General features: G+C 56.5%; 3 protein-coding genes across 3 annotated transcripts; 2 read left to right on the top strand and 1 right to left on the bottom strand.

Moving 5' to 3' along the window:
* Positions 1–1,045: 1,045 nt before the first annotated feature.
* Positions 1,046–1,656, top strand: GGTG_00409 (hypothetical protein; the record flags this gene model as incomplete). The annotated part of the gene is made up of 2 exons (XM_009218155.1): positions 1,046–1,085; positions 1,451–1,656. 2 exons carry the CDS (start codon positions 1,046–1,048, stop codon positions 1,654–1,656), a joined length of 246 nt encoding a protein of 81 aa, XP_009216419.1.
* A 4,875-nt stretch (positions 1,657–6,531) lies between these two features.
* On the top strand, positions 6,532–9,293 carry GGTG_00410 (transcription factor). Its single transcript, XM_009218156.1, has one exon. It carries the CDS (start codon positions 7,203–7,205, stop codon positions 8,538–8,540), a length of 1,338 nt encoding a protein of 445 aa, XP_009216420.1. The 5' UTR covers positions 6,532–7,202; the 3' UTR covers positions 8,541–9,293.
* A 1,927-nt stretch (positions 9,294–11,220) lies between these two features.
* Positions 11,221–12,035, bottom strand: GGTG_00411 (hypothetical protein; the record flags this gene model as incomplete). The annotated part of the gene is made up of 2 exons (XM_009218157.1): positions 11,221–11,815; positions 12,023–12,035. 2 exons carry the CDS (start codon positions 12,033–12,035, stop codon positions 11,313–11,315), a joined length of 516 nt encoding a protein of 171 aa, XP_009216421.1. The 3' UTR covers positions 11,221–11,312.
* Between the last annotated feature and the right edge of the window lie 1,707 nt (positions 12,036–13,742).

Consider the following 13,742-nt stretch of genomic DNA (forward strand, 5'->3'; position numbering starts at 1 on the left):
TGCAAAAAGCATTACTTATAGCTACAATAACGTTTTTCGCTTTTTTATAAATGCAGAGGTTAAAATAATTGCGGATTAAATGAGCTCCTTTTTTTGTGGTGGTGGGGAATAAATTGCGGTCCAGACTTTTTTCGGGAGACCGTGGCAACCTAGTGGGGTGCGGGACCAGACGGCACGAGCCTGCACTGGAGGCTCTCCTTCCTTCAACTGCTCACCTCATGAAGCAAACCCGGCACGAATCAATTTGATATACTCGCACGGACAAGTATCATCCGCTAGTCTCATCCCCCCCAGCGAGGAAGCAAATGCTGACGAGCCGGACTTGGTCACTGCCTCCTTCCCAACGAGAAATCCGGCCAGGACATAGCTAGTTTTGAAGCAGTTGCCGTCCCTGTAAACTACGTATCCACCCTACCGGGTTTGCTCGGGGATCGTAGTCCATCGGTATTACGGCACCCTCAGCCGCTTCGGCACGGGTTCGAGGTTTCTCCTGGCCGGCGGTCTACCTGCTCCGTCTGGTCCGTCTCCGCCGTCTCGGCCTGGGCAGTCGAGTGTTGTATGGAGGAAGATATCGGGCCTACGAGATGTGGCCATAGCCACACTCAAGAAACAAGAGTCTGTTTGTGGGATTAAAACAAACTATGTCTTGACGGACGGAAGAAAGGACAACATTGTCCACCAATCGACCAACTAATGAAAGGCCGTCGCCGGCATCTCCGAAGGCAGGCCACTACGATGTATGGTCAGCATATTCACCATTCTCTGCTTCATTATGCTTCGCTTCAAAGCTATTCTGGCTCGTGTGGGGGCTTGTTGCTTGGTGGGATATGGGCCAGAATGAGGTCATGTCAGCGAAAAGATCTGGAAAGGTGATATTTTTCACTAGCCGCCGACTGTACTTGAATACTCCAGCACGCCATGGCTCTGCGCGAATGCTCGTGAACTTTTGCACAATCAGTCCCTTTTGCCAAGTGCGAGAAAGGCCCGGATACGCCCGCAGCAATAGTAGAACTCTCGTCCTGATGGTCAGCTGGGGGGTTGCAAAATGTCGTGTTTCGGTCCCGACCCCGTTCAGCTGGCTCAGCGTATGTGAGTGCCCGTGTTCCGTCATTGTTCTCCTTTCGGACCGTGCGATATGGGGTAAAGTTAGGTATACGTAGGCTGGTATGGTGGGGAGCCAACAAGGCCACTAGTCAAAGGCTGGGAAGCAGAGCTGGAAATGGGCAAGCTCTGCGTCGTGGCTCGGCTCAGAGACGCAGGCAGGAGAAGATATGCAGAAATAACCGGCGATCGGACGAAAACCAATCATCCTTTTGGATATCATTTTTTCGCGGCCGAAGACGGATGCTCTCGCGCCCTTGGCACCACCGCCATCGGCCAGCTTCTGATCCTTGCCAGCTGAGCATAGCAGCTAGCCCGGTGGTGTTGGGCTGGCTGCCCATGTCCATAGAATTGGGTGGTCTGGAAAACGGAAGCGGGTGTTATTGGGTTTTCCTAGGTGCCCACCCAAACAAGCTCAGGTGGTTCAGGTTGACGGGCAAAGTACCGTGCACGAGGGGTACCTTGAAGTACCAAGCAAGCGGGGGCGCCAGAACCTTTGCCTCCAGCTGCGTTTATAACCGCCATCAGGGTGCAGGGCACCAATTCCTGGCCTAGGGTGATTGAGACATTCAGCGCCGCGAGCGCCGGTGGGAAATGGTCGACTAATTCCGCCGTTGCAAGTCTCAAGCATTGCCTGGCCCTGTTGTTTCGTCTTGTTCCCATCTCCCGCTCGCCTACCTGGCATAAAGAGAGGTCCTAGTAAAGATGCGCGAAGATCGAAAGAAAAAAGTTGTTGCGCGGCTCCTGATTTTCAGCTACAGAGCCGGGAAGATCATTACCTCCTTGGCACTAACCGACCTTGACCAACTCACGCGGCCAAGGTGCTGGACCCAATGGCGCAGGGCGAGACACGCCCTCATATGGTTGCATTTCGGAAGATCTTCATTGCCCATCCAACTCTGGCGTCTCTTGAACGATGAGCTGCAGTCCTGTTCTTCCACTCGCCGCGCCTGCGATCTGGGCTGGAGGGTGCCCGAAATCCAAGTTGCTGGAGAAGATGTTGTGACGATGTAGCATTGGGAAGTGCCAAGACCACCTCCTTGCGCAGCAATCACGATGCGCGTGCGGTGACAGCGATCCGAAATCTCTGCGTTGATCAAGGAACGGGAGCCGCGCGATTGCGACCTTCCCAGCCAACACGGATCTCATGTCATGGCCACGTTTTAGTTTTTGGTGCTGAACCGACGTGGAGACACCAAGCTCGCTCTCATGGGGAAGTGAAGCGATCCGAGGATCAGGTGGATCGGTGTACTAGATCCCTCCCCCAGTCCTGTCGTCTGTCACCGCTTGTTCCGCCTGCTGCGGAGGGTCGCTGCACATGGACAGGCTACAACCTCGGACCCGAAAGCGACCGCGTCCATGCCTACCCTACCCCTTGCTGCATGTCGTTGCCCTGATGAATCACGACTGCCAATAGTGGCATGTCCACCCGCATATCTCAGACATGCCTTAGCCCTCGGGAGACCTGGAGTGGGGGTCACAGCCCCGTATCTAGGTGACCTGGAGTGACGCTGTCTCCACACCCTGAGATTAACTTTGGCCTTGCTTGGGTGTTTGCTTCGTCGCCTATACCAACACCCCCCTTGGCCTGGCCGAACTTGACACCGGCTTCGTGAGGCAACGTACAATATCAGCTGCAAGCAAGGTGGGAAAGTGAGGAAGAACAAACGGCACTTCCGTGCCGCGTAGAGGTCCCCTGGTCCTGGCCCTGGCCCAAAAGACATGCGGTGCGCTGGGCGGGGTCAAGATCGGCTATCATTCAGATCAGGGCCAAGCAAGAATCTGGGTCGAATCAGGTAACATTTATGATTTAATCGTTTATCGTCGACATGCCATTTTGGTCCTGTCCTCGCCGAGTTTGCCTCTGTGATCGGCATCCCACGTTATCGACGTGTGCCGACTTCTCGAGGCAACATGTTGCAGGTTGAAAGTGGAACGGACGGGAGGAGTAAAAGAATACGAAGGGAAAGGAAGCGAACATGCAGCCGAGGATCACAGCAGCTGGCGGCTTACTCTCTCAGACGTCTTGTGCAGCAAAGGCATCATTGTACTGTGGGGACTCTCACTCCCACTTGCCGACCTCCTGATTGTCTCGGCAAGTTAGCTTGTCGGACGAGCATCGCGGCTATCCTGCCGTCCAGCCCAGCCTATCGGGGCAACCCAAGCCGGGTGGAAAGAGGGGAGGCGATGGCGGGAAGCCGCCAGACAAGCCTTCCAAGGCTCAGAGGCAGCCTCGAATTCGTCCATTATGTGGGCGGTGGATTGGTGATCCGGAGGTCCGTCTGTGTTCTGTGGGTTGGGCTGGTGGACCCTGGCGAAGAATGCGCAGATGTGCCGGATTTGGCGCGATAGATGTACGTGGGAGACATACGCAAGCGTCAGTTGCGTGCGAACACAGGTAGGTAGGTGCCCGCTGGGTGAGCAGTTGGAAGTCTAGGTCGTGAAAGCCGGGTGGTCAAAATCGCGGCAAGATGAAGAGCCAACTCAAGATTTCCTGCAGTTGCTGCAGTTGCTGAAACTGACCACCGCTATACATTGCCTGTTTCGGCGAGCGACAAATGCCTCTCAGGTAGGCGCATCCTACCTATCCCCACCTAAGCACATGTCCTGGTTTTATTCCGATGCGTTCGTAACTGCATCATTGGCAGCGATGCCTGTATGCCTTGACTTGATCAAGGCAAGAAATGTCTACGTAAATGAGAACGTATCTATCGGGGCGCGACATGCAGCGGATCGGACAACCAAAACCAAACAATATGAATTTTAGTGGTTGTAGAAACTAGACAGCATGATCAATTCACACCCCACAAGGCTAACCGGCAGGTAGGAAAAATCCAGCATGGCAGCCGAAATAGGAAGCGGTGTCCTTCCTTTTGGGCGTACGGGGCCAGTCCCATTGGCTGTATTGGAAAATCCCAACCCCACTTGCTGAGGGGAAATTGAGCAGAACCACCACAGAACCATCCCCAATCTTTCCCTCCCTCGCGAGCCACCTGCGGCCACCTCGATATCGTCAAAGTGATAGTCAGTTCTCGATTGCGGCAGAGACAGACAACCCGAGCGACCCAAACGCTGTCGCCCGGTGGCGTGCCATAAGGCCGCGACACGTCAAGGCGACGGCCTTATTTGTCGAAGTGGCGACATCGATTGGATGAGACGTCGGCAGCAAGCAGCCAGGCAGTTCAGGTCCCAAGGCTCGAGGCTTAGATTGCTGCAGGGGCGATTTGGATGTAGATTCGTCTTGCTTTGTTGCCAGCATCACATCTGCGGCTGCAGCCCCAGTCGTTGGAGCAGTCGTTGGGTTTTGGGTGATTTGCCGTTCTGGGTAACTTTTTCCTCCCTGTTCTGCCATTTGGAGCATCCCTGGGCGAAATCAGCACTAGACGCACAGAACTGCACAGCGCAACAGCCAGCACAGCGCACCCCCCAGTCAGGTCAGCCCCAGCCGCCCCCTCCACGTCCTCCGCACCAGCGGGGGTTCGATGCTGCTGCCCTTTGACCAGTCCGTGCTTGATGCGTCAACTGGCTGTTGATTTCCTTCCAGAAAGACGCGCGCGCCCGCACAGCAGCAGCAGCAGCCAGGTCTGCCGCCATTCGTATCCATCCACTCAAGCGAGGTCGCCGCCGCCCCAGAAGAAGTACCCCGGCCAGCTGCAGTGCTCCTTTGAGTGCGCATACCCCGGTTGGGTTGATCGTTGGGGCTCCAGAGGTGTCGCTGACCACACATGGCTGCTCCCAGCGAGGACCCTCATTTCTCGTACGAGCGTCATCCCTCTCCCACTATTCCCGTCTTATCGTTGGTTGATATCGGCCCAGCCAGCCAGCGCCAGCCTATGCGGTGCCCCAATCTCTCGCCCTGCCCTGTCTGCCTGCCTACCTGCCTGCCTACCTGCCTGCCCGCCTGCCCCAATCTGCAGCACTGCACTCCACCTCACCACACCCTGCTTCTCCATGTTGCGTGCCGTGCAGACTGAAAGGTCCAGACGTGTCGGCTTCGTGGCCGTCGCCGAGCGGGCGGAACACGGCCGGTGCCTACCATGGCGCTCGACGCGGCTTTGGAACGTCGGCGGCATCGTAGTGGAGGGTCAGCCAAGGGCTGTCTGGGCAGCTTGCCCCTCGTGCCCTACTACCCTCGCCGCTTCTCTCTTTCGTCACCACCCACGGCCTTGCACACCACCAACGCCTTTCCCCTTCTCTCATCGAGTTTCCACTGGTCTAACAGGTGGGGGCCTTCAGGTTGCCTCCCTGGTCCCTGCTCGCCCTGCAGGCGCGCGCAGACATTCTATTTGTGTCGTCTTTGTACCATGCATGCATTACGCTGTGTCCGTGGTTCATACTTGCGGTACATTTGTCTCCTGTCCGTCTTTATTCCGAAGAAGGCACTGTCAGCTTCCAACGCTTCGCCCAGAGGTCTGAAGTCCTGCTGCATGCCTGAGCGAGGGAATTTTGCGGTGTTGAAGGGAACGGCAGAATATGCACACGAGCTTCGAGCGCCCACCCCCCTCCTTCCCCTCTCCACGGCTTGACCGTCGCCTGTCTTTGTTTCTCTCTCTTTCTGCTTTTACGGTTTTGCTTGGTACTTGGCTTATTATTTGCGTGGACAGAGACGTAAGTGCTTTCGACACATCCACCCGTGCACTGATATTGCCCTCTTCAGTTACGCTCGCCGCCGTTTGACTTTGACCTTAACTGGACGTGGTGGGCACAGCCCGTCTGACAGCGCCCCGTCCTCGGAGCAGCTACTGGTCCCAGCTCGCCCTGCCCCCCCCTGTCCTTGTCCCTATCATGGCTGGTTGGGGAATTTTTTCCCTTTTCCCACCCTCTTTTTTCTTCTTTTTTTCTCTCTCTTTGTCCCCCCTCCCTCGCACTCGTTCGCCTGTTACTGGCCCGCTAGCCCATCTTCTTTGACGCCTAGTTTCTGCTTCGACGCCAGGCTCCTCCTATCCTTGCAGTCAGCAAGAAGAGGCTAGGCAAAGTTGAGAAGCAGCAAGAACCCAACGTCCGTATTTGGCTAAGTGACTGGCTCAAAGAATAAACGGCGATGGGTGGGCTGTGGAAGCGCTCTCCCAGAGCCGTCCGCAACACCCGAGCCGCCCCTGAATCAGTGACCCTGTCTCGTCTGGTGCCACCTACGTACTCATGGGCCAGATTTCTATTTGCTTTTGTCTCCCCAGTCACGTTGAAGCCTGTGCTGTCTGTTCAGGGCGGCCAGCCCGCCGGACCCAACTGGATCAGCGGCAATGCCTGAGATGTAATGGCTACCCCACAAGAAGCTGCCTTTCACTTCTTCCCCTCTCACGGCGCCTGCGCGATCCCAAGGCCCCAACCCTCTCTCTAGGTGGTCCCTGGGAGGTGTCCGGTCAACCCGCTGAGCCACCAAAGAATGGACTGGCTGATGCCATGCCCCCCCTCCCCACTGTGGAAGGAACAGACAGGTGGAAAAGGAACGCAAAAATTAGCGCTACTGCTCGTTTCTTTTAACCGGGCTTGCCTCCTCCTCCTAACCATCCTCATCCTTCCCCTTTCTTGCACTCCCCGACCTCATGTTTAATTTTTCTCTCTAATTCTCCTATTTTTGCCCCATATCGACCCCTGCTCCCGTCAACTGGTGTCAGGGCTTCTCAATCTGGATCTGGGGTCAGCCTCCTCGCTCGTTCAGACCCTGTTGTTGCCCTAAAGCCCAGCCTGCTACCTAGTCAGTGGCTGCGAGGTCGCTCTGTTGTTATATACATGAGCACTGCGGGTCTACACTTTGCGCAGCGTAACCTTGTCTTACTCTTCCCCATCACGGCCCCAACCTAATACATAATTTCGCCCAAGCAAGGCGCTTGCACATGACACTGCGCTGGAGGCGCCCGTGCTTGTCACTTACACACAGACAGCACGCTACTTAGGCTCGACCCTCGCCTTCTTTCTTATAAGCCAAAGCCCCCACCATCGTTTCTTCCGCTGCCGGAGCCCTCCACCTACATACGCCTCCCCAAGCTCGGAGACATAGATTGCTCCTCCTCAAGTTCTGGCTCCCTCCATCTATTGCTTCCGGCCGGTTGCATAGAGTCTTTCTGCACCTTTCACTCGACGTCACCCGAACCCATCAGAAAATGTCCAGCTCGTCGAAGCCGCGGCAGCCCCGACTGAGGGCGTCGTGCGACGGCTGCTTCCTCGCCAAGGTCAAGTGCTCCAAAGCTAGACCCATCTGCTCACGCTGCCTCGCCTGCGGCATAGAATGCCGCTACTCGCCCTCGATCAGATCCGGGAAGCCAAAGTCAGACCACAACTCTGGGCACCACAGTTCTTCTGCCAGCGACATGTCTGGCCTTTCGCCCGTTGGCGAGGATAAGACCATGTTGATCACAACGCATGTGAGCGCGCCGGGCCTTTACAGGATAGATACAGGCTGGAACACCCCACCAGCGGGTGTCGAGGGCACCCTCAGTCGAGACCATTCCATCGCCTCCGGACTTGCCCTCCTCGGCGTCGACGAAAGGGCTGCGAGAGAGGCCGAAGCTATGGCGGCTGCTGGGGGACCAGACATGTACTCTACCGGCATGCCATGGACTCCACCCAACGACATGTCTGCCCCAGGACATTTCCCTGAGCCGACAATCATGGCACCCATGCCCCAAGGTCATGGCCATGGCAGGTCGCAGTCGTTCGATGTTGCCATGTCTACCGCAGGCGTCTCACACTGGGCGGGCCACACCGTGCCACACGATATGTTTGGGGGTTATGGCCAAACGCACATGCCAACCCCGGCTAGCATGGCAAACTACTTCCCGAGCCCGTCCTCGACCCCGACCCTTCGACCCCAAGTACGCAACAAGGCCGGCTCGACTGGCTCCATTAGCGGCGGCGGCGGCTCCTGTACCTGCTTCACAGCCTGTCTTCAGTCACTTCAAGCCCTCCACGACGCCTCCGCTCCATCAGCACCGCCCTTTGACATCGTGCTGTCCATGAACCGAAAGGCTGTCGAAGGCTGCGCAGCAATGCTCTCATGCCAGAGGTGTATGAGCCGGTCTGGGACGCACACAGCGGCGATGTTGCTGGCTACGGTCATTGGCAAGATAACATCCTTCTACAGGAATGCGTCCCAGACTCACTTTGAGAACGGAGGCATGGGCGGCGGAATGGGCATGGGGATGCCCTCCACAAGCGGCGCGCCGGGCTGTACCAGCCCAACGCTGAGCATCAACGGAAACTTCGGCATCAGCCTCGGCGCGTACCAAATCGGCGGCGAGGACGGCCGCTGGATCGAACTCGAGATACTGGCACGAGAGCTGCGCAAGCTGGAAGAGGTCTATTCGCGGTTCCGAGAAGTCTTTGCGGACCTCTCCGAGGATCCCGAGATATCGAGGGCCATGATTGGCTACCTTAGCCAGAATCTGGGCTCGACACTCGATGTTGTCAGCCATCGCAAAGGGGACATGGGCTTTGCATGACCCGGCTCTCCGCTCCTTCAAAATCCTCCGCGTTGAACTTTTCCCCACAATTCCCGTTTCGTTGCGAGTTTCCAATCTCCCAGATCTTTCTAGGACAAAGCATGTCGTTGGCACTCCGGTGCACGTGGGGTTGAGACGCTAGCATTTTTGTGTGTTGTCGAGCGAACAGGCCAACTACGACAAAGCGCTTGCCCGATTGATCCATTGGGCGACGCATTCGAAAAAGAATAACCCGCGCTACTTTTTTTGCCACCTCCCTCCCTCGTTTTTTCTCTGACTTGACGACCGCGATGATTTTCTCAATACAGCCAGTCTCTTTATCGTCATCTATGGCACTTATCGGTGTGGCGCGCAAGGAGCCATTTTCTCTCCTCTTGGCTGGAGGCTTTTCCTTCTCTGATTCTGATGTATCTATTATTACTCGGGCTTTCTTCCTTGTCCTCATTTGTCATCAGGTATCTTTGGGTGCGTGCCGGACTAGGCTTAACCGTTATTTCACTTCTACTTTTCTCTCCTTTTCCGCTTCTTCTAGGGTTTGGTCATTACCATGGAGCTTTGGGCGTCGATCCGGGTTTGATCGGTATTTTTCAGGGTTATTAATTCGTCGTCTCTGGAACATCACGGAGAGACGGAGGCTTGGGAAAATGGGGACATGGCAGGATTTCGGTCTTCACTGTCAAGGAATAGGTTAAACAGAAAGGAAATGACACCTCAACGCATATGATTTGCTTCCTTTGCCATTTAGGATTTCACCCGCGGAGAAATCAGGTCATTACCTGGGCGGCCAATCTTTGCGCCCAGCTCTGTTCACACCCCGCCGACGATTACGGGATCCTCCTGGGGGCGATCTCTCATCCATGCCCCCGAGTGAATTGCACGCCACCTGGTGCTCATCATCCCATCCATGTGGAGGCAGGGCAGGTCATTCGATGGGTAGGTAGGAGGCTACCACGTGGAGCGTCCCAACATGGTGTTCCTGGAACCGTGGTCTATAGGGGCGGAAGGGACGGCGCGCACATGGTCTTGTGCGGCTTGACCGACACAGTTGTTTGGCCAAGGCAGCTGAGGAACATGATACATAGACAGGGTCGGAGGCAGCTGGTTGGCCCCCCCTATCGTCATTTCCCCTTGTCCTCCACACACCAGTAGGACCATCCCAGCAACGACTACTTGGTGACCCTTTCCCGGAGAGGGTGTGGTCACGTATTCTCCCGAAAGGGGGGCGGTACGAAAAGAGAGAAAGAGATAAAGAGAGAGCTGTCTGCGGGATCTCGCGAAACGCTATCTGAGTGCGGCGGCTCACCACGCCCCCCCGGGAGGTGGAGATGTCCGGCGGAACGAGCGGCACGCGCAAACGGATTAGGAGCAATCTAGGGAGGGGGGGATGGTATGTATTCCTTTACTCGATCTGGGTATCTTGGCCCCCTTTTGGATGCGATCTGCGATCTCGGGACCGGCCTAGGCTGTCATCGCTTGCTTTGAGGTGCTGTCGCCAAGGCGATGCCTTGTCGATATGCGCACTCACAGCCAGCCGGGCATGCCCGGGCAGGCACCAATATACTTATGTGTTGACGCATCGGGATGACGATTGGGGGTGCCGCCGAGAGCAGAGCAGGGGATGGGCTGTCTCCTACCTCGCTGTCCTTCTTCTAGGATCGGTCGGGTGACTACCTAGGTACCTTCTGATTCCTGGTCGTGGAAGGGGAAGATCAATCTGAATCTGACACACCCCACCGGCGGATGTGCGGGAAGGCGTAGCAATATTTTCTTTCTTGGCGATCTCCAGAAAAAAACAAGTATCGACTCCCTTTGCCTCTAGACGGGTGCTTCCATGGTTTCGGGGGCATCCACGGGCAGCAGTTCGAAGGGAGACGCCAGTGAGAGATAAGCAACAAAAGAAATGTTAAGACAGCTAGGAATAGAACAAGCTCATTTCTCTGCGCTCATGGGTCATATTCAGCGTCGCTACACCAAGGATATCACAACCTTCGCCTCTTTTCCATCATCTTCCAAGCATTCGCCTCTGTGGCGCCACCGCCCCCCGAGGGGGACCAAAGTACTGCACAAAAACGAAGATTTCATATCAAACCCCCCAACGGTGTAGTTCTGAACAGCGGTGGCTGCCCCAGCACATGTCCCAGCCCCTCGAATTGAGAACCTTGGACACAACGAAACTGGTGGATCAGAACTCTCTCCCGAGGAGCCTGTGTTTTCTTTTCGGCCTCGGGAGGACTTCGCAGTAGCGCGCCACAGGGACCATGCGGCCAGCGTCAGGCAGTGAAACGTCGGAACGATAGGCCTGATGTTGCTTTTTTTTTCCCCTCTTGTCTTCCCTTCTTTGTCACGGCGGAAGTCCGTCTCCATCAAAAGGGCAGTGACGGAAGGAGAGTCCAGGCTCCTCTTTCTCACCTCTCCTGCCACCCATCTCGGGCTTTGGAGGCTGGGAACAAAAGCAAAGGGCCGCAATTTGACTGCAAGGAGAGCACCGTGGGAAGAGGCGTGTAGGACAGTAAACCCTCCGATGGGCGCCGGCCTTGGCGTGAATGAGCCTGCCCCCCTGCCCCTAGCACGGCCGTAATGGGGAACGTGCGGTCTAGGGTATGTGGCCGCCATCCAGCAGGGGGTTGTGGTGGATGGAGGGCCAAGCTGTGTTCTCGATGGAATGAACATAATGTGGCATCTTTGGCAAATAGAGTCTCGGCACTATCCTCGGGGTTTAGGATTTAGTCTAGGGTGGTGGACAGTCTGCAGTGCGCTTTCAGGATGAGGATTCTATGTAGAGCCGCCGAACTCATCGATTTGCATACAACACAGGTGATACTTGGGGCTTACCGGTCTGTCTGTGGGCTTTAGATATTGTATCTTCTCGGCTCCGAGTTGGAATGCCTGGGGGATGAAGGAGGACTTGCATGATCCGATGCCAAAAGAGCTCATAACACGCCACCATGTAGACCGAGGATCGATATTTTGCATGGCCGGCTCGCTCCCCGATCGCTCACACCCTCCCTTTGACTCCACAGGGGCGCAGCCAAGGGGCACATACGCATCCGCCCCACAATTTGGCTGTGATGCACCGCTGCGAGGCAACGATTTGATGCTGTGTTGTGGTGTTGGAGATGCGGAAATACTAGCGGGGCTTCTTGTCGATGACAGAAGGAAACATATGGAATAGAGATCGAAAATTTTGTGGTGCGGGAGGTGTGATTGGTTGGATGCCACCGAAGAGAAAAATGAATCTAACGATGCGGATATGATGGGATCCGGGTAAATCCTCTCTGCGAGGCGTTACAGGAGTAGCCCAAGAGGTTGCCCATCCTGCTCCAGGGCACACCGATGTCACATCACTTACACGCCTGCGCTATCTTTCCCCAGCCCGGTTCGTTCTGCTACAGTCCAGTTCGGTCCAAGGGCACGGCAGGAAAGCGGCAAGGCTTTCCGGAGGGGTTTCGGCTGCTCCGCGGAGCTCCGTTCCCGATACCCACGTGCAACAAACATGCTTTTTCCTTCCACGGGCGAGCTAGAGGGATATGGTCGCCCCAGCCTAAAAGCACGATGCAGTGGCAGCTTCGGGGACGCAGAAGTGCAATACTCGGGAAGGGCTGCAAGGCAGCTAGGCGAGAGCTACCGAGCCGTGAACAGACGAGTGGGAAGCGTGGAGTGAGGAGCTTGCTGTCCCTTGGGTGCCACCCACAAGCATAGAGTCGCAAGCGGTTGGTAAGCTGGTCCGCAGTATCGGTGGGAGCTGCAGCACTTGAAAGCAGGCGGCCCTCGCGCGTGGCGATCTCTTCCGCTTTCAGACCACAGGGGGATGGCGCCTCGACAAGCCCTCGACACCACTACCTGCTGCTGCTACTACCGGGCCAAAGTCTCCGCCACATGTAGAGATGTATCGTCGGTTCCAGTGGTACATTGACACATGGCTTCCAGGACCAGGGGTTCTTTTCCAAGGTCGGGACCGGGCCCATCGGAACACTCGCCTCGTCTGTCTGCTTACCCTCCATCCTTTGCCCCGCCCAGGCGAGTCCCAGGGGGATCTGGACGTATTGCACGATGGGTGGGTAGCTTTTGGTGGCAGCGAACCATCAACACCTCGCTTGTTTGCCCGCTCGCCTTCGAATTTCAGCCGTGCTGACACTGGATCCCATTGGGGCCCAGGGAGATGGAGGGGGTCGATCCTCGAGGGAGTGGCCCGGCATCATCTCTGGCCTCCCCAATTGGTCTGGGTGGAGAATGCATACTAGCAGCGCTCGGGAGCGAAAGAGAGGGCGAGGTGGCTTCGGGTAGAGAGGTACGGCATTGGTCGCACAAGGGTGAGGGGAATAGCACCGAACCGAGAGGAACGAAGCGGCGTCATCTCCAACAGGAACACGAGGCGGTGGACGGGACGCGGGCACTACCTTTCCCTTGCGGCATGGCAGCAGGACGACGAGCAACGGATCAATCCTGAGGCGCCTCCACGAGCCGCCATGACGAGCTGTCATATCCTCTGTCCTGAGCCAGCAAGTAGCCCAGCCGTCGTCATCGAGTGGGCCCTCGGGGTTTTGGCTGTCGGTAGTGGCAGCTCTAGCAGTCGAGCCTGGCCGGCAGTGGGGATCGAATTCGAAGCTAGCGGCTGGGCCTCGCCCCACTGTTTGGCTGCAAGAGTGAGCATAGCCAGACATGTAGAGAAATGCGGAAGGCGTACCCCATGCGCGCGAGCTGGCGAAAGGAAGGAGCTCGGCGGTTCGAGATGGAAATCCGCTCTTCATTGACTCACTGACGATGCCACATGCATTCTTTCCCATCTTCCCACTCTGGGCTTTCCGAATCTTGGATGACCCCGCACCCTGACGGTGTTCATCTCTCTTGGTCCTGCACATTTGCGCCATGGACAGCACACGGGGTTTACCGCCCAAGGTCTTAGGTTGGTCGAAAGCCCAAAAGCCCAAAAGCCCAAAAGCCACCGCGGCAGGCAAGAATGCGAGGAAAGCAAGAAGAGGGTAATGCCCTGGACGCCATGCGTTTGTCCGGTTTGGGCCTGTGGCTTCTTCTGACAGTTGTCGTCCTGCAATTTCGACCCAATCCCCGCCAACGCCTCCCGACGTCCCAAAACAGAATTTCCTCGTTCGGATGGATCTTCGACCTCTCCAGCCAGCCGCCAGCCAGTGACGAGAACAGACGCAGAGGAGCGCGCTAGGCCCAGCTCCGGGTCGCCGCGAGCCG

This window comes from Gaeumannomyces tritici (assembly GCF_000145635.1).
Source record: "Gaeumannomyces tritici R3-111a-1 unplaced genomic scaffold supercont2.1, whole genome shotgun sequence".
Taxonomy (NCBI): domain Eukaryota; kingdom Fungi; phylum Ascomycota; class Sordariomycetes; order Magnaporthales; family Magnaporthaceae; genus Gaeumannomyces; species Gaeumannomyces tritici.